At 38.6% G+C, this 23,035-nt stretch overlaps 1 protein-coding gene across 1 annotated transcript in view; it reads left to right on the plus strand.

Annotated features, from left to right (window-relative positions):
* The window catches only part of glu (structural maintenance of chromosomes 4-like protein gluon), a 185,020-nt gene that overhangs the window by 52,424 nt on the left and 109,561 nt on the right, over nt 1-23,035 (plus strand). The window contains exons 7-10 of the mRNA XM_067159498.2: nt 1,166-1,306; nt 1,711-1,861; nt 7,231-7,452; nt 18,763-18,884. Coding sequence (XP_067015599.2) covers nt 1,166-1,306; nt 1,711-1,861; nt 7,231-7,452; nt 18,763-18,884 — 636 coding nt within the window. The remainder of the gene's footprint in view (nt 1-1,165; nt 1,307-1,710; nt 1,862-7,230; nt 7,453-18,762; nt 18,885-23,035) is intronic.

Below are 23,035 nucleotides of genomic sequence, written 5' to 3' on the forward strand. Positions count from 1 at the left end.
AGTATTTGTGTTTAGAAAGCCTCAACCTTTCGTATGAGATTTTTTTTTTTTAAATGACATTTGTGACCATTCCATTCTTCTAAGAGCTCCGTAGCAAACTAAAACATATGCATCCTTTGAAAAGGCCAAATGCCTTTTCGGTGAAACGGCGGTACTATCAAATGCTCCTAGGCTGTAGTCCAGAAGTCTGCAAAATACAGACTACATTTAAAACATCAGCTTGAAAGCCTCAGCTGCTAATGTATTGTCAGTTACTGACTAACTATCTAGCTATCATAGATTTGTGCGGTACTGTACCTAGGGACAGAGCTAGGTGATGGGGCATCGGATGTGAACAAGTAGTCGTTCCCAATCACAGTCGGTGAATACTGATCTGTATTTACGGCATTCGCCCAGGTGGCAAATTCCCTATCTGTTGTTTTCCTAGCCTTGTATTAAATGATTTTAAGGTAATTGGAAATTTATTGAACATCTCCCTTGGTAAGTTATTACAATCCCTAACTCCCCTTCCTACAAAAGAATATTTGCCCAATTTCTCCTCTTGAATTCCAGCTTTATTTTTTTAATTGTGATCTTTCCTACTTTTAAGGACACCACTCATACTTAGTCGTCTACTAATGTCATTCCACACCATCTCTCCGCTGACAGCTCGGAAAGTTACTCATTCGGGACAAATATATCCGGTTCCCTATGGGAATAAACATCCATAACTTGCCGCATAGACAAGCAGCTCGTCTTCTTTCTCCCAAGTCTTCCCAGCCCAAACTTTGCAACATTTTTGTAACGCTACTATTTTGTCGGAAATCACCCAGCACGAATCGAGCTGCCTTTCTTTGAATTTTTTCGAATTCTTGAATCAAGTAATCCTGGTGAGGGTCCCATACACTGGAACTATACGCTAGACAGGGGTCTCATCAGAGACTTATGTCATCTCCTTTACATCCTTACTACAACCTCTTCCCTGCTGTCGTATTTTAAACGTGTAATAGCAGGTACTGAGTTATTACCACGTTTCGTATCTTCGAAGATTTTACATTAATCTATCTGTGTTTTCTGCATATGGCACACAATTGAGAATGATTTGTTTGCTGTCTTTTTCAGGCGTAATATTTTGTTCGACCATTTCCCTTGCGTTGCTGATTTTACCTCTTTTTTTCTTTTTCAGACGAAAATACAAACTACGTATTGAGGAAAGCATGGAAGCAAAGAAGAAACTAGATGAAGAATTTGCTGAAATGAAAGAGAAAATTAAAGAGATCCAGAGCAAAAAGAAAGAGATGACAAAGGAAATAGATTCAATCACGAAGTAAGTGTTGAAGTTTGTAGTTATGTCATTTTAAGTACGCACTTAAGTAACCTGATATGCTACAATGTAACCAAAATGTTTTTTTTAGTATTTCCTTGTTTATGATATCCTCCCATATGCCACTTTAAGAGCTCTCCCTACAAGTTATCTACCAGGTGCAGATTGATTGATTTATTTATTTATTTACTTAGAGAGATTGGAACATAAAAATCAAACACATAATAGGATAAACATAATGATAGGTCAGTTTGGGAAGAAGGACCAAATGAAATGGGTGACAAATACATACATGAAAACACTTTTAGGACAAGGATAATCTACACATCTTCCTACAAACATACATGTGATGGCGAGAATTTCATGAGTGAATACCATAATAATGTGAGCACTTCTTATTCTTTCAGAGAGTATGGAGCCATATGTGCAAAGAAGGATGCAATGAACGAGAAATTCAATGCTGCTAATGCAAAAGATATGCAACTCCAAGAAGATATTAATCAACTGAGCAAAAGCAGAAAAAAGACTAAAGAATTATTGGCTGAAGAACGGAAAAAGGTAACCCACCCCTTTGAACCTATGTCCTCCTATTATACATGATCTCGGCCACATTCAAATAGTATCCAAATTTATGAGGAATTCCCACTTCAGGGTCTGTAATAACCTTTCTTACTGAAAAATATTCTCGATACGGCATTCAATCAAAGGCACAAAAATGCATATCAGCAGAATACGCAACTTGTGTATTTCAAATTCCTGCCAAAATTAAAACTATAAATTTTATTATAAGTTTATTTTTATTGTATGTAATACAGCATTGATTACAAGGCAACTTTTTTCCACGACCTCCTCCTCACTTTGTTATTAATGTACTCATTGATGACGTCCCGTTTGTGGAGCTGTTTCCGCAGATTCTTACGTTAGCAGAATGCTGTTACTCTTTATTCTTGGGCAACTGCTTGTGTTTAAATAGTGGAGCTGTAAAGTTATCTCCTTACCTGTTGGACCTAACCGTTCTTAAGTTGTCGTCTTCCTCTTACCCTGGGTAGCTCTTTTTCCCCATAACCTAAAATGTAAAATAGCAATTTATTTTATTTTATTCGGGAGATTGTGGGTTAGTACCTCACTGTCGGTAGTCCTGAAAATGGTTTTCTCTGGTTTCCCATTTTCACACCAGGCAAATGCTGGGGTCGTACCTTAATTAAGGCCACGGCCGCTTCCTTCCCACTCCTAGCCCTTTCTTGCCCCATCGCTGCCATAAGACTTTTCAAGACAAAGAAAATGAAAAATTAAATCTCGCCTATAAGACCCCCGCCCAAGGTAATTCGGCAGAGAACAACGATTGTGCTTTGAAGCGGGTACAAGCCTTACTTCAGCTCCGATGATACCACACAAATTTATGAATAGTTTTGTCCAAACGACCTGCGTAATGAAAATCTGCGTCAGTCATGCGGTACATCTGTGTTTCTTAGTTAAGAAATGTCCACCTCCATAGCGTAGGCCTACTGCAGCTCTGATGACGTCGCACAAATAGGTGAATACTTTGCATCCGCATTGCAAGCACGCATCGGTCATGCTGTATGTCTGTGTTTTGTAGTTAAGAATTTCCACCAGCGTAGTGGTTAGCGCAATTAGCTGCCATACTTGGGGGCCTGAGTTCGATTCCCGGTACCGTACTGCCAGAGATTTAAGAATGGCAGGACGATTGATATGCAGTAAAAATTATACATGCAGCTCCCCTCCATTGTGGTGTGCCTAACGAGCTGCACCGCCTTGGGATGAGGAAACGAGTTTTGCTATTAATATAGCAGGCGAGATCATTAACAGAGTGATTGTTTAATATCTCGTAACTCTGACCAATATAGGTAATTTTTGGAGAAAAGTAGGTTTAAAGCGTGATAAAAACAATCCAATCATAATGACAGTTTTACTCGCCAACGTACCTAACAAATAGTAATATTATTGATTTTACGTCCCCACTAACTACTTTTACTGTTTTTGGAGACCTCAAACAAAACATACTATGCGTTAATAAAAAATGGAGACAACAAACATACAAAGTTAAACATTATTATAACTTCTTACAAAATTGTACAGAACTATTTTAATATCCTCCTAGTCATTACTATAATATTTTTTACATCCAATTAAGACAAAACTTCAAACATACACATGTTTCAACCCGGTATTGGGTCATCTTCAGTAAGGCATGTATAATGGATTAAAAACATCGGAGACACAAAATGAATGTTAATTAACCCATTCAAATACCATTTAATTGAGCTTATTTATGCCTTGGTGTACCATTTATTTTCATTACTTTACGTGATATTATCAGACACTGGAAAAGCATGCTTTACAGCAACCTAATGAGAGGAAATATCCAAACTACTGTCAGTTTACTTTGTAAAGTTCTTATGTGTATGGTAGATCATAAAACAGTCATCTACGTGCAGCACCACCTTGCACCGTGGGCATTCAAATGAAGATTCCTTCTTCAGACCCCGTGTGACACATACTTTGCATCTCCGTGATGGGATAATCTTCTTCTTTGTTGGGCGTATTTTGGTTGGAAAGTGTCCCCAGGGTGTCCCCGGAAGTCTAGGTGGTGTATCCCCAGGGCTTGGGCGACCACGTTTTGGATAGTTAGGCAAGGTCATACTTGCTGTCACACAGCAGCTGTTCGGTCAAATAGATCCGGAAGCTGGTAAAGCCTACTCTCTTCTTGTCGGTGTTGAGGAGGCGATGAATGATGCTAGAATTCAGAAGTGTCATGTGTAGCATGTAGAAATATATTTTTTTTAATCCTTTTACATACTTCATCAAGGGGAATGATGGGAGTCTCTGTTCATGGGAATCAACACCACCCATTCCACAGTATCAGTCAACAACAAGATTGGGTCTGAAGTTCTTCTTGCCATCATACCACTTCAAGGTAATCTGGCCTTCATTTCATTCACTGATACAGGAAACCAGTGTTCCTGATATGGCATTACCCTATTTATATTCAGCAGCTGATACAAGGCATTTACTTGTATAAACATTTATCTCTTTGGTTAGATGTTCCCAAAATTCTGCTTTTAGAAATTCGTTCACAACTTGCAGTTCGTATGGGCATTGTCCTAAGTGCCTTTGAACAACACTAATTATTTCACTAGTTGCGATGCATGAATGATACTCTGGAGTATTACTTACGTGCTCCCAGTTCCACTCCCTATTGTGTAAAAAATTATTAGAAGCCGTTGGTGTGGCATCAGATGTAGGCCTAGAATTCATTTACACATTTGACGGTAAAACAGCACTTTCACCCCTACCAATGCTCACGTCACTGTCACACAAACTACTTTCATTTCCACTAAATTCTTCGTCGCTTATTTTTATATCAATGCCACTCTCTTCTAAAAATTCCCTTATAATCGCTTCATCATTCAACTTGGAGGCAGCCATGATTTCGCTTACGATGTGCTTGCTAAGATACAGGTTATTCTTTCCACGGAATACCTGCACAGAAGTGTTTATCGAATACATCAATGGAATAAAACAGTGGTTTCATCTGTCAAGAGGTTACCTTGCTAATATCAAAAACTTTCGCAACGGAAACCGGCTTGGAGCAGGTCTAGAGATAAACACTACGCACGGACAGAGAGATCTGTCTTTGTGCTGGAGTGCAGTCGAGAGCCAGTACAGAGAGATCCGTCAAAGTACGTCAAGTGGTTAAAAAGTTTTTTCTTAAAAAGCATGATGAAAGTTAAAACCTGTGAAATGGTGATCGTTTAAACAGTCTTGGACAGGAGGTCTTTCTGTTCCATTGTTTTTGTTGTCCCTTGGTTGTTAACTAACATTTTATTTTGTGTGTCCAGTGTTTTAAATTCATTATACATGTTTTACTGAGGATGAACCAATGCCGGGTCAAAACATGTCGATTTATGTTTGAAGTTCTGTCTTAATTGGACTTAGCAAATATGATTACAGTATTGACAGGAGGATATTAAAATAGTTTTGTACAATTTTGTAAGAAGTTCAACCATTAATGCTGATCTAATATGAGATGCATAGTCTGTAATTATCATAATGAAGCGCATTACTGCCACACCTGTAAATATCCATAAATGCAGCAAGCTTTCCTCTTATTTGTTTTTAATCTTCCCATTGTGGAACTTGTGGCTCTATCCAGACACTTGATAGCATACCTAACCTAAACAATGCAGTCTCTCTTATCTCAATTACAGCTGTTCATGTAAATCCTGATGTTATAAATGCAGAGAACAAGCATGAAATACACAGGTAGACTTTGTTATACGCGATATTTACATTCCATGGAATTGCCGCACATACCGAATTCACATAAATTGAGTCATTTTATATGTAAAATGTAGGGTTAGGTTTCTGTTTTCTCACATATTTAGTTTAAAATGGCAGAGATTCTTAGTATTTTTCCAAAAAATAACCATTATCCGTTTACGAAATGCATTTTTAAGCTAATTTTATACACTTAAAAATTGAACACTGAAACACACAATAATGAACTAAACTCTGCATACAGTGTACAGTACAAGCTCTTGGCTTTAGCTTGAATAGCAGCCCCAGAGAGAGGCATATTTTGTTGGTTGTGACGCTCAGTACAATCCATTCTTTCCATCGCTTCTGAGCGAGATTTGGTCACTCTAGTCACACTTAAGTTAGTAGAAGATGCACTTGCTCCATTTAACCATGGCGCGTGATGTAGTGTATGTTACAGAGTTCGGCACGCATGTCTGTATCCGCCTCAAGGCCACCGCCGTCTCAATCTCTATATAGGATTGAGATGCCAGTGCTTAAGTCATTACAGCTTCACATACTGTTAACAGATGGCAGCACTAGACTGTAAACCAAAATCCCATACATGCGAAATCGCAGATAACGAATCCGCGTATAACGGAGTTTACCTGTACTTAAAAATAAAGGTCTGGCTTTCAACAGCTGCAGTTATCCGAAGAATGCTTCCAATCACTATATATTAAATTCGGAAGTACAACTCATAACATACGCTAGTTATCAGCTGGTGGGAATGACAAGAGACTCTTTCCAGAAACCATTTGTGAAAAGATTCTCACTGTTTGGACTCTGTCAGGAAAAAAAGAAACTATTTTTAACTTTCAGAAAGACATGCAGAATAGATGACGTCATTTGGAATGACTGACATGTCGGTAACAAGGAAGTTCACGGCACAAGACAACGATAATTCAAATGAAAGCAGTGATCAGGTTTACTGTGTGATAGGCCTACTGCTCAACTGACGGAGACAAATGACTGGCCATTAAGTTTTTTTATTCTTACTGCATAATACAATATCCTTATCCCTGTTCTCTGAAGTGTCGAGTATGAAGCGAGACGAATCTTCGTGGCAAGTTTTTACGACAGGATGCCCTTCCTGATGTCAACCTCATCAGAGGAGCTAATGGGATGAAACTAATGACATGATATAAGAGTGACTAAAACTGACTATTTTTACTTTATATGTAGGCCTAAAAGTCATGCGTTCACCATTTATTGTCTTTTTAAATTTAGAAATGCTGCCTTCCAATGAAAATAGCCAGTAAAACTCGGAATACGTTCATATGTTAGTTAAAGAATAGTGCAGAATGTTTACATGTACAACTTATTTATACCCTAGAAGTCATGTGTTCACTGCACAAAATTTGAGGCTATCACATATTGGATCCGCCCTTACTTTTTTTGGGTGTAAAAGTAAGGGGGGGGAGGAGGTCTAATACACGAGTAAATACGGTAATAACATTTTCAACAAAACTATTACTCCTAATTTTCCGTGATTTTTTTCTCCATGTTCTCATGATTTTTGCTTTTCGAAGGTTGGCGCATGTGAAACTGGTTCCAGTGCTTCTGTATAAAGGCTTTGGCCTAAGATGACTTTTTTTTTTTTTTTTCAGTTACAAACTTTAGAACAGGCTCCAGAAAAAGCAGAGAAGGAAATCAAAGAACTCACGGTCCTGGAGGAAAAACTGATTGGGCAGCGGGACAAAGAGCAAATAGATGTGGACAAGGCGCTGGAGAAGCTGAAGACCGAGACTAAGGAGCAGCAAGCGCAGAAGGAGCAGTTGCAGACCAGGCTCATCACTCTGCAGAAGTCAGTGGATGAGACCAAGTCGGTGGTAAGTACAGTAGGTTGTAACTGTTGTTACAGTAGAAGTCCGTTATAGCGCTTTTGTATCAAAGTCGAAAAAAAAACATAACATTAAAATTCGATATGATACAGCGATCAGTTTGTTCAAAACTTGCGTTTCCGCAGATGATATCCACAGTACGACTTACTTGTTATTTTTCGAAATCTGATACTACGTGAAAATGTACGATTACTTTCATTCTGAAAAAATATAGTACCGTATTTCTCCAAATCCAAGACGAACCCCACTTTTCCATCAAAAAATTTAAATCAGACTCAAAAAGTATTTAGTAAAATATGAATGCCTTTGTTGTACAGTAGGCTTATGTATTTTAGACGCCGAACATTGGCTTTCGTCATGCCTTTTTTTTTTTTTGCGGCTGCACAAATATTCTTTATTTCCGTGGGTTTAATGACCATTAACTTATAATTGGCATAATAATACCGAAGAGAACCCGTTGAAAATTTCCCGGCAATACCTATTCCATGCAACTGTACAATACGACGATCCATCGGGAAATGATTCTTGCTGTGTATAAAACTGTTACTTTTACTCAGCGTCAGATATAAATGGCTACCACTACACGCACGTCTCGCTTGCCGCCTAGCGATGTATAGGCCTAATCGCGGACGTTGAAAGTCAACGAACGAGTATATTGCGCCACAGTATGGCCGTTCCGCCCTTGCAATTTTCATGCACATACCACACAATTTCATCTTCGACTTCTTTAAAGCGTTCTTGTTGCGGACCACTGAATGCATTTTTTGTACAGTACGCATTTTTTTTAGCTCTTTGTCTTCACGCTAACGCCAAATATTGGCTTTTGTTAGGCCTGTGCCGTATTTTCTTGCGGCTGCACGATTACTTTACATTTCCGAGTGTTTAATAACCATTAACTTAAAATTGGCGTCATAATATCGACGAGAACCTGTTGAAAATTTGCCGACAAGACCTTTTCCACATATCTTTATAATACGACTATCCATCACGAAAATATTCCTGCTGTCTATAAAACTTAATTTTACTAAGTGTCAAGTACCTACAATAGTCGTGTTAAAACTCTGCTACTGAGTAGCCGGCCTGTCTAAGAATTCGAAGGCTCGCATGTTTTGATGCCATTCTGCAGATATGAGGAACGTTTTTGTAGAGGCTAATAGAACGTCATTCTCTACACACAGGCACTGTACAACCGGTTGTCGCGGTCGTTTGTCGTCTAGTTTTGTGTGTGCATATGCATGCGGGGGTGAAAAGAAGCAGCGTAGTTACCGCGTTAGTTGCCAGTGGTATCCATTAACTTACTCTTGGGCCGCGAATGCAAGACAACCCTTAAGTTTTCACACGGGATTCTGAGAGAAAAGTCTTGGACACGGAGAAGTACGGTATCACTCCAGAGGTTTCTGTGGCAAATACCTCAGTTTTCTTCTTCAAACAGCATCACCTAACCTAGCCGTATATGTATCATTAAAACATATTTGAAACACATGTAGAGAAATGATAACCTCCTCGTTAAAGATTTACATGTAAATAGCCTTTCCGAAATTTATCTAGACGCGAGAAGATATGAACTATCTTCTGAAATCAGTGATGTACTCTGCCATATCTTGAGGTGTATCACATTCTTACTTAATTTCCGTATGTACCTAACATTAAAATTAAGAGATCGTTTACCTCACTCTTTATTTTTAACGAGTTAATAACTGCTATTGGCCACGTTATTTACGCATTTATTACGAAAACTTGTTATCCTCTGTCATTTCAAATTTCTTTAGAGAATATTAGTCGACGGGTATTACTAATAGACTCCAACATCGCCTTTGAATGTCGACGAGAGAGCTCACAAAGGCAGATAGTGAGAAAACTATACTGTACCGAAGATGATCTACCACATTGTGTAGCAAACGTTTGTTTTCTTATTCAAACAGCGTCGCCTCTCTTAACGTATCCGTATTATATGTATGATAAAAACATACTTCAAGCGCCAGTAGAGAAATGATAACCTTCTCGCTATAAATGTTCATAATAGCTTTTCCATAATTCATCCAGACGCTGAAAATATGAACTGACCTCAAATCAGTTATGCACTTTACCATATCTCGAGGTGTATCCCATTCTTACTAAGTTGCGGTATTTAGCCTTAAAATTAAGCGGTCATTCAATCAGCCTTTACTTTTAACGAGTTAACAACCGTTATCGGACACGTTATTTACGCATTTATTACGATATTGTCCTATTTCATTTCGATTTTTCTGTACGAAACAGCAATCTATGAGTATTACTAATCGATTCCGACATCGCCTTCGAATGTCGACGAGAAAAGTCGCTAGTAGACATATGGAGGAAACGATACCGAAGATAATTGATCGCATGCAGTGTAATCGTTGGGGTGCATAACTATCGGGAACGGAAAAAATGCGCGCGCACTTAATCGCATGTAATAACGGATGTGTCAGTGATAGGTCTCTCGCTGTAACTGAAGGACGACACACGGTTTAATATAGGAATTTTGAAGGGACAGAAATATATTGTTGCTATAACAGAGTTCTCGTTATATGCCGTATTCGCTATTGTGGACTTCTAATTTATTTATTTATTTATTTACAGTAGAAGTCCGTTATAGCAAGAATTCATAACAGCGAAAAATTTACTCGCTGTAACGGATAGTCGTTATATCCGATTTTTGTATAAAAGTCGGAAAAGCCAACATGCACTTCAAAATCGGTATAAAACGGCAATCAGTTTGTTCAAAACTTGCGTTTTCGCAGATGATATCCACACTACGGCTTACTTGTTTGTTATTTTTCGTAATCCGATACTACGTGAAAGTGTATGTTTAATTTCATTCTGAAAAAAATATAGTACTGTATTTCTCCAAATCCAAGATGAACCCCACTTTTTCCTTCAACATTTTTTTATCAGGCTCAAAAAGAAGTTTGTAAAATCATATGAATGCCTTGTTGTACAGTAGGCCTACGCATTTTTAGACGCCGAACCTTGACTTTCGTCACGCCGGGTGTTTTTTTTTTTTGCGGCTGCACAATTCTTTGTTCCCGCGGGTTTAAGGACCATTAACTTGACATTGGCATCATAATACCGATGAGAACTCGCTGAAAATTTTCTGGCAATACCTATTCCATGCGTCTCTACAATACAATGATCCATCAGGAAATTATTCTTGCTGTCTATAAAACTGTTACTTTTACACAGTGTCAGATATAACTGGCTACCGCTACACGCACGTCTCGCTTGTCGGGTTCGGCCAAATTCAGCGGCTAGTGATGCATAGGCTTAATCGCGAACGTTGAAAGTCAACGAACGAGTTTATTGCGCCACGGTATGGCCATTCCGCCCTTGCATTTTTCATGCACATACCTCACAATTTCATCTTCGACGTCTTTAAAGCGTCCTTGTTGCCGACCACTGAATGCATTTTTTGTACAGTGCACATTTTTCTAGCTCTTTGTCTTCACGCTAACGCCAGATATTGACTTTGTGGTTAGGCCTATGCCATGTTTTCTTGCAGCTGCACAATTATTTTACATTTCAGAGTGTTTAATAAACATAAATTGGCATCATAATATCGACTAGAACCCGTTGAAAATATGCCGGCAATACCTTTTCCACGTATCTTTACAATACGACTATCCATCACGAAAGTATTCCTGCTCTCTTTAAACCTTAATTTTACTAAGCCTCAAGTACAATAGACGCGTTATGACTGCCACTGAGTAGCCATGGCTTTTCTAAGAATTCGAAGGGTCGCATGTTTTGATGCCATTCTGCAGATTTGAGAAACACACAGGCACTGCACATTGTACAGCCGGTTGTCGTGGCTTGCGATGTGTTGTAAAGAGGCGGTCGTTTATTGTCAACGAGTTTTGTGCGCGTGTGAAAGGAAGCAGCGTAGTTACCGCGGTAGTTGCCAGTCGTATCCATTAACTTACCGCTAGGCCGCGAATGCAACAACCCTTGAGTTTTCGCATGAGATTCTGAGAGAAAAAAAAAGGCTTGGATTTGGAGAAATACGGTGTCACTCCAGAGATTTCTGTGGCAAACACCTCAGCTTTCTTCTTCAAACAGCGTCACCTAACCTAACCGTATATGTCGCCTATTATGAAAACATATTTGAAACGCATGTAGAGAAATAACCTCCTCGCGAAAAATTTACATTTAAATAGCCGTGACTAGACGCGATATGATATGAAATATCCTCTGAAACCAGTGATGTGCTCTGCCATATCTTGAGGTGTATCCCATTCTTACTTAATTTCCGTATATAACATTAAAATGAAGATATCGTTCATTTCAGTCTTTATTTTTAAAGAGTTAACAACTGCTATCGGCCACGTTATTTACGCATTTATTACGAAAACGTGTTATCCTCTTTCATTTTGAATTTTCTTTAGAAAACAACAGTCGATGGGTATTACTAATCAGCTCCTACATGGCCTTTGAATGTAAACGAGAGAGCTTGCAAATGCACAAAGTGAGAAAACTATACCGTACCAAAGATGATCGGTCGCATTTTGTTGCAAACGTTTCAGTTTTCTTATTCAAACAGCGTCTCGTATCCTAACTTAACCGTACTATACGTGTGATGAAAACACACTTCAAGCGCCAGTAGAAGAGAAATTATACCTTTCTCGCTATAAATTTTCACAATAGCCTTTCCGTAATTTAACCAGACGCATCAAAATATAAACTAACCTCTGAAATCTTGTTGCTTGTTGTTTAAAGGGGCCTAACATCAAGGTCATCGCCCCACCTCTGAAATCAATTAAGCACTCTGCCATATCTCGAGGTGTATCCGTTATTACTTAATTGCAGTATTTAGCCTCAAAATTAAGCGGTCGTTTAGTCAGCCTTAATTTTTAACGAGTTAACAACCATTATTGGACACGCTATTTACGCATTTATTACGAAAATATGTCCTCTTTCATTTCAAATTTTTTTTACGGAACAGCTGTCAGATATTACTAATCGACTCCGACATCGCCTTCGAATGTCGACGAGAGAAGTCGCTATTGCGCATAGCGAGGAAACGATGCCGAAGGTAATCGATCGCATGCAATATCATCGCTGGGGTGCATAAATACCATTAAGGGAAAAAATCGCGCGCGCGCTTAATCGCTCGTAATAACGGATGCGCCAGTGATAGGGTTCTCGCTGTAACCGAGGGACGATACACAGTTTAATATAAGAATTTTGAAGGGACAGAAAGTCGTCGCTATAACGGAGTTCTCGTTATATGCCGTACTCGCTATATCGGACTTCTACTGTATTTGTTTACATTTTATGGCCATCATTGGACCACATTAGTCACTTTTACAGAAAGGATTTCTCAGTTTTCTATCAACCCCGTACTTCTTCATTCTCTCGGATCTTTACTTTCTTTCTTCACCATAAATCACCTGTCCCAATGTCCATCTGTTGATTTTGGTTTGTAGTGTGGTTGGTTTATCTGCAACTTTCTTGATTTTGTCTGTTTTGTTTTTTAAATCTTCTATTGTAATTTGTAGTTCCTCGTGTCTCCCTTGATTTTTGTAAACCACCTAATATTCCTCTTACTGTTTCATAATTTTTCTATCATTCTCCTGACAATCCTGTGCCCAGGTTTCCTCTGTAGATGTCCAAGGAATGAGATTCGTTTCTTCCTGATTGTATTCATTAATGTTACTATTTCGTTGTAGATGGTTTCATTAGAAGGTAGTCCCTAGTATCTTTTTTTTTGTATTATTTGTACGTGTTCTGGTTCTTCTTTCAATCTCGAATATTCTGTCTTTTTGTGCAGTGTTAGTTGTTTTGAAACTGGTTTCACTTGTGCATGGTTTTTCTGGTTGTGTTACTGTTTAAAGATTTTTAATTTTGTGGCTATTGAGAAGCATTTTTTATTGTATATATTCTTGTGCTCTGGTCAGTTTATTTATTCTATTATGCCATGTCTGCTTTTCATTGAGGTTGTATATTATTATTTCTCCCATACAGTAGAAATCTGCTACAGTGAGAATTCGGAACAGCGAAAAATTTACTCGCTATAGCGGACTGTCATTGTATCCGATTTTTTGTACAAGTCGGGAAAACTCTTATGCGCATTAAAATTGGTATGAAAAGGCAATCAGTTTGTTTAAAACTTGCGTTTTCACGGATGATACCCACACTACGACAACCTTGAATGCAATACGACCCCCACTTTTTCCTTCAAAAAATATAAATCAGGCTTTAAAAGTACTTTGTAAAATCATATGAATGCCTTTCTCGTTCAGTACGCATTAAGACTATCTTTGTCTTCACGCCAACACCGAACACTGGCTTTAGTTATGCCGTATTTTTTTTGCGGCTGCATAATTATTCCTTATTTCCGTGGATGCAATAACCATTAACTTAAAACCTGTTGAAAATTTGCCGGCAATTTCTATTCCACGCGTCTCTACAATATGACGCTCCATCGGGAAGATATTCTTGCTGACTGTAAAACTGCAACTTTTATTCATAGTCAGCTACAACCGGCCCTACACGCTCGTCTCGCTTGCCAGGTTCGGCCAACTTTAACGGCTTGTGATGTATAGGGCTAATCGCGGGCGTAGACGATCAACGAACGAGTTTACTGCGCCGTGGTGTGGTCATTCCGCTGTTGTGTTTTTCGAGCACTTACATCCCAATTTGATCTTCGACTTCTTTAATGTGTCCTTGTTGTGGGTCACTGAATGCATTTTTTATATATTACGCCTTTTTTAGCTATCTTTGTCTTTACGCTAATGCCGAATATTGGCTTTAGTTAGGCCTATGCCTTATTTTCTTGCGGTTGCACAATTATTCTACGTTTTTGAGTGTTTAATAAACATTAACTGAAAATTTGCATCATATCGACGAGAACCTGTTGAAAATTTGCCAACAATACCCTTTCCACGTGTTTTTACAATACGACGATCCATCACGAAAATATCCCTGCCGTCTATAAAACTTAATTTTACTAAGCGTCAGGTACAGTAGATGCATTATAACTCTGCCACTGATCCGTGGCCTTTCTAAAAATTCAAAAGCTCGCATATTTTAATGCCATTCTGCAGATTTTAGAAACGTTTTTGTAGAGGCTAATAGAATGTCGGTCTCTTTTCACTATTTCCCGAGATCCAGCGAAGTTACATAGAGGCACTGTACAACCGGTTTGCGCGGTTAGCGATGTATAATGAAGAGGCAGTCATTTATTGTCAGCAGGGGGGTGAAAGGAAGCAGCGTGGTTACTGTGGTAGTTGCCAGTGGTGTTTATTACTGATAGTCTGTGAATAAAAGATGGCCCTTGATTTTTCACATGAGTTTCTGAGAAATAAACGTCGTCTTGGATTCGGAGAAATATGGTATCACTCCACAGGCTTCTGTGGCAAACATTTCAATTTTCTTCTTCAAACAGCATAGCTAACCTAAGCGTATATGTATCATGAAGACATTTCAAGCACATGTAGAAAAATGATGACCTCCTCGCTAAAAATTTCCATCAATCACTTTTGCTAAATTTAACTAGACGCGAGAACGTATAAACTATCCTCTGAAATCAGTGATTTACTCTTCTATATCTTGAGGTGTATCACATTCTTACTTAATTTCAGTATTTAGCATTAAAATTAAGAGGTCGTTTATTCAGCCTTTATTTTTAAAGAGTTAACAACTGTAATCGGATATGTTATTTTCACACCTATTTCGAAAACATGTTCTCTATCATTGCAAATTTTCTTGACGGAGAGCAGTCGACAGGTATTACTAATCGACTCCGACATTGCCTTAGAATTCACAACTAAGGATTTATTTTCCACCTAGTCGATACAATGATTGCCTAAGGCAACTTAATTGTTAAAAGTGGTGCATGTTTCGTACATTATGAAAATCTTCTGCCACATAACCCTGTTTAGACGAAATATACATAAATTGACGAAGTAATGCTTTAGAGGAATTGTCCCTAAAATTAACATAAGGTTGACAGCATTAAAACAAACAAACAAAACTCAAGAGAAGCTGATTTTATGTAATTGCCTTAGAATGTCGACGAGAGATTTCGCTAGTGGATATAGCGAGGAAACGATTGCCGAAGGTGATCGATCGTATGCAACATAATCGCTGGGGAAGAACTCGCGCGCGCTTAATTGTTTGTAATAACGGATGCGTCAGTGATAGGGCTCCCGCGGTAACCGAAAGATAATACAAAGTTTAATATAGGACTTTTGATGGGGTAGACAAAACTTATCGTTATAAAGGGGTTCTCGTTGTATACCATACCCGCTATTCCAGACTGCTACTGTATTTAAATTTGTCAACGATTTTGATTTCCTGTTCATCTATTGTGATGTATATACGAATGGTGAGTCATTTAACGCGATTTCTGTCTTTTGAAAAGTTATTTCAGTTTTTCATTATTGAAGGTTTGTGGACAGTCGTATTATCATCATCATCTAGAGCAGTTTCCAACCACAGACTGGGTCTGCTTGGAACATAAGCTTCTCCATCGTTTTCTGTCCATCCACTTCTTCTTTTCTCTTTGTCCAATTCCCTTCTCTTGCCTCTATGCTCTTCTTTACACCTTTCGGCCATCTGTGTCTCACTCTTCCTCTACATCTCTTTCCCTTCAACTCCATTTCTAAAGTCTTTCTTGGAATCCTCTCTTCTCTCATTATTTTAACATGTCCATACCACTGCAGTCTTCATTATTCTATCTTTTCCTTTAGGGGTACCTCATTTACCATTTCCCAAACTCTCTCATTTCTTACTCTTCCCATTCTTGTTAAACCTGCTCTACACCTTTGAAACTTCATTTCCACTCTTGCATTCTGCTTTTATCCCTCTTCATCACCCACGTTTCTGATCCATATGTCAAAATTGGCACAAAATAAGTCTTGTAGATAATTCCTTTACATCTCTGCGATACATCCCTGTTCCATATCAATCCTCTCACTCTCTTAAAGAATTCATACCTGCCAACCCTTCAGATTTACGTGGAAACTTTGTTGGTTTTTTTTTTTTTTTTTTTTTTTTAGCTTGTTTTTCATTTTTATTTTTTTCTTACTTCTTCCTAGTTTTGACCAATATAACCTCCAGTACAGTCAGTAATCTTCTCCTAGGATAAATTCTTATGTGCTCGTGTAATTTACGCAACCTCATTTTCAAGTGTATTTATTTTATGCTTTATTTTGTGAGTGTATCGTCCATCACCTTTGTGTATCGTGTTTCCCACTCACCTCAGCAGCATGTGTACTTTACAGTCAGGGATTTGGTATGGAAATCGTCCTACGAGCAAGGGAGGCTAGTGCGCGCTAGCGACTCAATCAATGTTAGTAAACTTAACCATGATAGGTTAATACTGTGTCTGCTCTGTATTGACTAGTCTGAAGGTATAATATAACTATTTAAAATAGTTTATTTGAATCCGCCTTGATCAATACACTCATTAAATGAAAGAAAAACGATTTATTAAACCAAACATGTTTCGGGAAGTCTCAACTATTCCCTTCCTCAGTGGTGAGATCAAAGAACAAAACAGTATCGCACAATCTTTTGTTTTACAATCTAAAGAAGTATGGTCCTAATACACCATATCAAAGAGTATAGAGAAATATTATAAAAATGATCAATACATAAAATTTTGATTGAACTGAATGAGAATATGAGAATACTACATAAATTTAGGACCTTCAAGGAACAAAAAGAAAGAGTGGGTGGGTTGTAGCCATGGTCTTGTATTTGGCAAACTTTCTGTGTTCCAGTTTTTCACTTGAGCTTCAACTCCTCCAGTGCTGGCTTTTGGGCCTTTTGCTGGATTTGTGTGTTTATATATGGTCTTTATTGGAATGTTTGCATTGATTTTGAAAAGTTGCTTGTGTTCTAGTTTAAAAGTTTATTAAATGCTTCTGCCATGATTTTGTTGTTTTTCTTGTTACTGTTTGTCATTTTTCCATTCTCACTTTTCAGCATTATGTGGCAGGGGATCATATTTTTGTAGTAGTCTTCTGAAGATTTTATAATAGTCTATAATTGATTGTGTGATCATTTTCTCCTATCGTTTGATTAGATCTTTCTGAGATTGTCTCTCGAGTTGCCTAATAATTTGGGTGAAATTTTGAGATATATTTTTGAGGTTGATTGCATTTTCCTAAGTTTTCTTTGTTTAAACTTTTAACCATGTTTGGTGTCTTTCTTCATGAATTTTATCACATTCTGATGTCCACCAGACATGCCTTTTATGTGGGGTGCTAAACTTAAAGTTTGATTGAGAAATGGTATCAGTTCTTCTAAATAGTCTTACTTTTTTTGGTTCGTGTAGTTTCTTGATATTTGTCATTTCTGATTATTGGTGTGGGTCATAATTCATAATTCCTCCTTTCTTGGTCAGATTTCTGTTTCTTCTTCTTTAGAGGTCTGAACCAAGTCTCTCTCCCTCTGAATACTTTTAACGTTGTAAATTTCTCAGTGAAAGGATTTGTCCTTGCATACATGATCTAGCTGCAATTCTCCTTTTCTCTAATCAGGATGTTTCCAAGTTTTAAGTTTGTTTGGCCTCTTCTTGAAGTACCGTTCTTCCTTGTGTGTTAGACACGCCCCTGCTTTTCGAGACAAAAAATGGAAGGAAAAAATCTTTCATATAAGATCCCCCAATATAATTAGTCAGAGAAGAACTTTGATGTGTGTGGGTGTGCATGCACGTTATGCCCAGCAGATGCAGACAAGTTATTCTTATATGGATGTAGTTGACGGGACCTATTACTTCAGAGAAATTATCCCCCCCACAAAAATAGGTCTGTTGCCAAGAATCACAGCCAGACTGTCAGGCTCAAGAAACAAATCCCTTGTATTATCTGTTGAAAAGCGAACGTGTATTCTAAACTGTATCTCCCCGTATATTATAAATGAAATCTGAGCAGATGTCCTACAGGAGACCGTCGGACTAACATTTCTTCCAGGAATCGTCTCAACAAATAAATTATAAATTTCATGGTACATAATCTCTGATGGTTATTCACTCCTAAAATTTGAGAATAAAGTGTGTCCGCGGTAGTGTTTAAACAGCAGCTTTAGACAGTGTCTAAGTGATAAATTACATATTTGCAATATGGCAGCTGTACTTCGGCATTGTTCAAGCTTAAACATCATCTAAATACATTTTTTTTTTTTTTCAATTTGCCTATTTTGTTTGTCGTATTATGGTTACTTTTCATGTTCCTATCTCTTTGTATTTGACTTGATATGCCACTTATTTGTTTCTTTCTTTCCATACTTATACTGAGACATATGTAATTGTGTATCTTTGTATCATTACAGCTGGATATTGCTCAATCTGCATTAGATCTGTACCTGAGCAGTGAAACTAAAGAGAAGAGCAAACTGACAGAGATGCAGACCCACTTTGAGAGTGTCTCCAAGATGGTGAATGACAAGAGAAAGTAAGTTATGTCTATTGAATTCTTAGAATTACTGTGACAAAGTATACAGAAGATATTCGTGAACGGAGGAAAGAGAGACCAAGGGAAGTCCAGTTTAGGATGAGTGCATCTGATTAATATCTACCGCTGTAGCATAACAGTTAGCACTATTAGCTACCATCCTCGGTGGCCTGGATTTGATTCCCACTACTGCCAGAAATGCAAAAATGGCAGGAGGGCTGTTATGTGCAGCTCACCCCCCTTGGGGGGGGGGGGGGGGTTTGACTGGAAAGAGTTCTTGCACCACTTCAGGACAAACCTAGTTAATAACATAATAAAGCAATAGGAGATGGTTATGAAGCAGAGCCGGCCAACAGCTGGAAACTGCAGATGATGATGGATGAGGAGTGGCAGGAACATATTGTGGAATGGAGCCCTGTTTGCCCCAATCTGTCTGAATTAGAGAAGATTCATTCATGACATCAAAACTGAAAATGTTGTTTCTGTGTAGCAAGTAAATTTATATTGCATAATTTGATCACTTGCATGTGTTTGGCAAGGCGGCCCTGCTATGGTAATGAAGTAGAACATATAGCCACCGACTTAATGCACAGTATTGGGCAATGGGAAATAACCTAATATCTTGAGAGGTTCAGCTGCTTCGGGAGGACGAGCCCTCTTGGGATCAAGTTATTTACCACCACACGACACTAGGCGTTGAAAATAACATGATCTAATGAAAATAGAACAAATAAGAAAACACTTGAATACCAGGGCATAGAGGTGTCTTTAAAATACATTTAACTTACCTTCTTGGTAGTATGAAATATACACAGCAATCATCAAATAAATTTAACCTTTACAATGAAAATCAGCACAATGTCTACAAGGAAATACAAAACATGCACAACAATGAATTACAATCAACCTTCCACAGTAAAATTAATCAGATAGTTTACAGTAAGTTATGTACAAGGGAATACTAAGATGCAGAAGAATTGTAAATTTAAATGCCAATTTCACTATAAAAATTGACATATCAAACAATTTGGGAAAGGAGTTAAGGATAAGAACCACACATATTCACTCTCTATCAGTAATGAAAGAAATTCTGCACATACATTTATGCCTTCGAAGTAAGTTGGATATTGCCCTTCTTTTGTTGTATTTTTTCAACTTGTTTTTCAAGTTCATGAAGGTGATAAATGATGCATCACCACCATCTGAAATTGAGAGGAACTTTCTCAGTTTTTCCAGAACTGAAAAAGCATCTCGTACTAAAGGAAGACTGTCACTACACCATCTTCAGAGTCTGTATTGTGATCTCTCTGCACATGGTTCTTGTCGATGACCTCAATGGCATGTTGTTCCGCAGTGACGATGTTTTCATCAACCTTGATCAAGTCTACAAATTAGGTCTTGCGGTGTGTTCCCACACAGTATTCTGCACTATTGCTTCTTCTTCTTCTTCTTCTTGACAAATGCATGCTTTTTCCAAGCAAGATATAGCTGCAAGACTGACTTCCTTCATTCCACAGTTTGGCAACAAGGTACAAAAGATCTGCAACTGAAATCTTCATATCTCTTAGCTCCATTTCTCTCTTCATTACACTTTGAGCTTTCCTTAATTGAACAAGTTGGCTGTGCGGTTAGGGTCGTGTAGCTGCGAGCTTGTATTTGGGAGATAGTGGTTTCAAACCCCACTGTCAGTGGCCCTGAAGATGGTTTTCCTTGGTTTTCCATTTTCAAACCCTGGGGCTGTACCTTAAATTAGGTCATGTCCGCTTCCTTCCCACTCCTAGCCCTTTCCTATCCCATTATCACCATAAGACCTATGTGTGTTGGTGCGACTTAAAGCAAACTTTAAAAAAAGAAATCCGAACTTAAATTTTTCTGGTAGAAGCCCTGAAAGACATGGATGCCCTAGTGGCTACACATTGCTTCTGCAGCTGGCTGGGAAGGCTCCCACCACCACATTTTGCTTGGCAAGTTTGGAGGATGAACCTGGCTTTAATCAATTGATTACCAATTTATCTCTTTCGACATTGAGGACATACATCTGCTGCTCGAACATGGAGGATATCATCCCTGCCTCTTGATTGACATCATAAATAGTTGGCAAAATCTTTTTTGTTGGAGAGGTGTTGAGGTTTCTTTGATTTTCCCACCACAGAGGGGTGCAGTTTCTTGGAGCCATCCACATTCTTTCCCTGTACGAGAGTGGGCTGCTTTTTACTGTGCTTGGCACCACGACAGGCTTCTCCTATGTAAGTGAAAGTCCAGTTTGGCAGAAGGCTGTAGAACAAACCCTGTTATATCCACCATTGAAAATGTTGCGTGGTTCAGAAGCTTTCAGCAACTCCTGAAGCCTTAACTCCTGCCAGGTCTGAACAGTCTCTTCACTTACACTGTTCAGTTCCCCATTATTCAATTGTACCATTTCTTAATTTGGTCTATCCAGCCATTTGAGGCCGTGAAGTCGTCAATCCCCAGCATGTTTGCCGCTTTGAGAGATGTTTCTTTCAGCGATACGCCACTGATGGGAACATTTGCCGCTCTTGATGAAGTAAACAAATCGTGCACAGTTTCTTCTGGTGTGTCATATTTTGAATATTTGATGTATTTCTTCATGTATGGACCGCACGCAGAAGCACTTCGCTGGACTGTTTTGTTGTTTGTTCACAATTATTTTCTATGTGGAGTTGAGTTGAGGAAAAACTATACCCTCTACTGGAATGGTAACAACAGAAAGATGAGAAATGTAGTAGGATTAATATTGTCTAAAGAGTTAGATGGTATTACAGAGATCCAGTACATCACTGAGAGGATAATAAAGGCAATGGTTCACCTTGGGAAAGAGAAGCTGACACTGGTGCAAGTGTATGCCCTTCAGACGGGCTGCAATCAAGATGAAGAAAACAAGTTTCTCGAAGACCTAAAAGAGATCATCAGTGAAGAGAGGGCAATCATCTTCGGGGACTTCAACGCACAGCTCAGGACAGACATTAATGGCTATGAGAAGGTGATGGGATCACATGGCTATGGGAGAAGGAATTCTGAAGGCGAACATCTCCCAGACTTCTGCATAAGAAACTGTTTGGTAGTAAAAAACACTTGGTTCAACAGAAGAGTCAGTCACAAGACTACCTGTTACAGCTGGGATGGAAAGAGCAAGATGGTCATTGACTACTGTATGTCATTACAGATAAAGGAAGAAGTAGACTTTTGACTGATGTCATGATGATTCCAAGTGAGAACCTTAATAGCGACCATCGGTTATTAGCAGATCTGAAAGACATTAATGTACCAAGGATAACAACCAGGAAATTACCTAAGATTAAGGTGTGGGAATCACAACAGATTGGAAAAAGGACCGACTATCAGGACCATAAAAGAAGCAATAGAGTTTGCAGGAAGACAAGTGCGAGAGTAAGGGCAAAAGAGACACTCTGGTGGAATGAAAGAGTAAGATCCTCAATAATGGAAAGGAACATGACACAAAAAGAACGAGATAGAGAGAAATCCAAGCCAGAACAGGTAGGGGACGAGGAGAAAATCATAGACCTCGAGGGAGTTTACCGGGACAAGAAATTGAGAGTTAAAAGAATAGTAGAAGAAGAGAAGATCAAATGCTGGGGGAAATTTACTCAAAAAGTGGAGGAAGACAGCAGAGGCAATTTGAAACTATTGTTCAGAGTGATGAAAATCAAAAGGAATTCAGTTGAAACCATCAAAGCAATTGATGATCCTAATGGAAACCTGGCCAGGAAAGAAGAGGACATCAGAGAGGTTCTGAGGAATCATTTTGATCACTTATTAAACAGGACAGAAGCAGATCGAAGAAGAAAAGAACCAGCTGTTGAAACCTGCACAGAGGTACCTCCCATTACGTGGGCAGAAATAGAAGCAGCCCTTAAGACGATGCCGCAAGTGTCCAGGAATCGATGAAGTCAGCACGGACATGATTAAAGCAGCAGCGAGTCCAGGGTTTACCATGGCTACACAGAGTGCTCAATGCAATTTGAAAAGATGGCAAGTTACCTACTGATTGGAGCAAGGGTGTCGTCCTCCTGTTTAAGAAAAGAAATTGCTAAAAATGCTCCAACTACTGGGGAATAACACTCCTTTCTCATGGGCTTAAGATTCTCGAGAAAATCTTAAAGAGCAGGTGG

Source organism: Anabrus simplex, chromosome X, assembly GCF_040414725.1.
Source record: "Anabrus simplex isolate iqAnaSimp1 chromosome X, ASM4041472v1, whole genome shotgun sequence".
Classification (NCBI taxonomy): Eukaryota; Metazoa; Arthropoda; class Insecta; order Orthoptera; family Tettigoniidae; genus Anabrus; species Anabrus simplex.